This window comes from Cicer arietinum, chromosome 4, assembly GCF_000331145.2.
Source record: "Cicer arietinum cultivar CDC Frontier isolate Library 1 chromosome 4, Cicar.CDCFrontier_v2.0, whole genome shotgun sequence".
NCBI classification, from domain to species: Eukaryota; Viridiplantae; Streptophyta; class Magnoliopsida; order Fabales; family Fabaceae; genus Cicer; species Cicer arietinum.
The window spans coordinates 65,448,450-65,449,989 of NC_021163.2; the positions used below are offsets into that span (position 1 = coordinate 65,448,450).

General features: G+C 22.5%; 1 protein-coding gene across 1 annotated transcript in view; it reads right to left on the minus strand.

Annotated features, from left to right (window-relative positions):
• The window catches only part of LOC140920137 (uncharacterized), a 1,601-nt gene extending 1,032 nt beyond the window's left edge, over window positions 1-569 (minus strand). The window contains exon 1 of the mRNA XM_073367470.1: window positions 555-569. Coding sequence (XP_073223571.1) covers window positions 555-569 — 15 coding nt within the window. The remainder of the gene's footprint in view (window positions 1-554) is intronic.
• Window positions 570-1,540: the final 971 nt, after the last annotated feature.

Here is a 1,540-nt window from a genome sequence, read left to right on the forward strand (position 1 = left end):
ACTTTATTTATTTTTACTCTTAATATGAAGATATTGAAATTGTAATATTACACTTTATTTATTCATAGACATTGCATGTTGTAGAAATCACCCAATCGTTGTTTGGAAATAAAATTTAAGATTTAAGTCTGACTTGTGACTTATTAAATTTTTTTAGGTTCAAATATATTTTTGTTTCTTTCAAATATGTTTCGTTTTTTTTTATTTTAGTCCATGTAATTTTATTTATTTATTTATATCTTTGCAAATTCTAACAAGTTTTAAAGTCTTTTATGTAATTTTGAATTAAGTGGTACATGGTAACTGAGTAAATATTGTTGTTGACTAGACACTATTTTATATTTAAAATTAAAATTCATTTGATTAACTCATTTAATCATTTAATTAAAAATTAAAACTAATTAATTAATTAATTAACTAATTAAATAATAAAAACACAATAATCTTCATCTTCAACACCAAATTTTTTAATAAAAACTCAAAAACATTCATCTTCAACCATATTTTCTTTATTTTTAAATCACAAATTTTCATATCTAGACCCAAACTCTTACATTATAACCTATCATTTTTCTTACACCTCACCTATAATTGAAATACATAAATTATTATAAGAGAGAAGAAGATTGAAGGAAAACAGGTTACTTATTCCTCCAATATATTGTTGACTTAAAACGGTCATAAATCCATCTATTGTGCGCGTTGCCGGTTTCACTCAGTCGTTGTCCGTTCAACAATTCAAACACATACATTTTTTAGAACTGAAGTATGAAATATTTAGAAAACTTTCTTATGAGTTTGACTAAAAATCAATGTAGTCATGCACAACAGAAGCCGCCAAGAAGCAAAGCTTGAATGAAATCTTAATAAAAATAATAAAGAACACATAACACAATTAAATAGGAGAATTTCTACTTGTTCCCAAGTCATTTGATATTATTACTTGCTTCTTCACTATTCATGATAAATAAGTATAATAATAATCTATATATTTCAATTATAGGTGTAGTGTAAGAAAAATGAGTTATTATATTTTTTAGGATTTGGATATAGATTGGAGAATTTATGATTTGAAGATAAAGAAATTAGGATTGCAGATGAATGAATTTAAGTTTTTGTTAAAAAGTTTGGAGTTCAAGATGAAGATTATTGAGTTTTTATTATTTAATTAGTTTAATAATGAATTAGTTTTAAATTTTTTATTAAATAATTAAATGAGTTAGTAAAAAAATATTAATTTTAAATATTAAATATTGTCTAGTCAACAATAATCACACGATCACCACGTGACACTTCATCTAAAATTAGTCATGTCATAGTTTTTTTTACTATAAAAGATTTATAACTGACTTTTTTAAAACTTGTTACTATTTTGAAGGGTATAAATTAAACAAAAACAAAATATAAAGACTAAAATCTAAACGAAAAATATTTGCAAATACCAAAAACATATTGAAACCAATTTTTTATTTATTTTTATTTGAATTTGGTCTTTTGAAAGTGTACTTATTAGCCTATTTCATATCAATATGTTAAATAA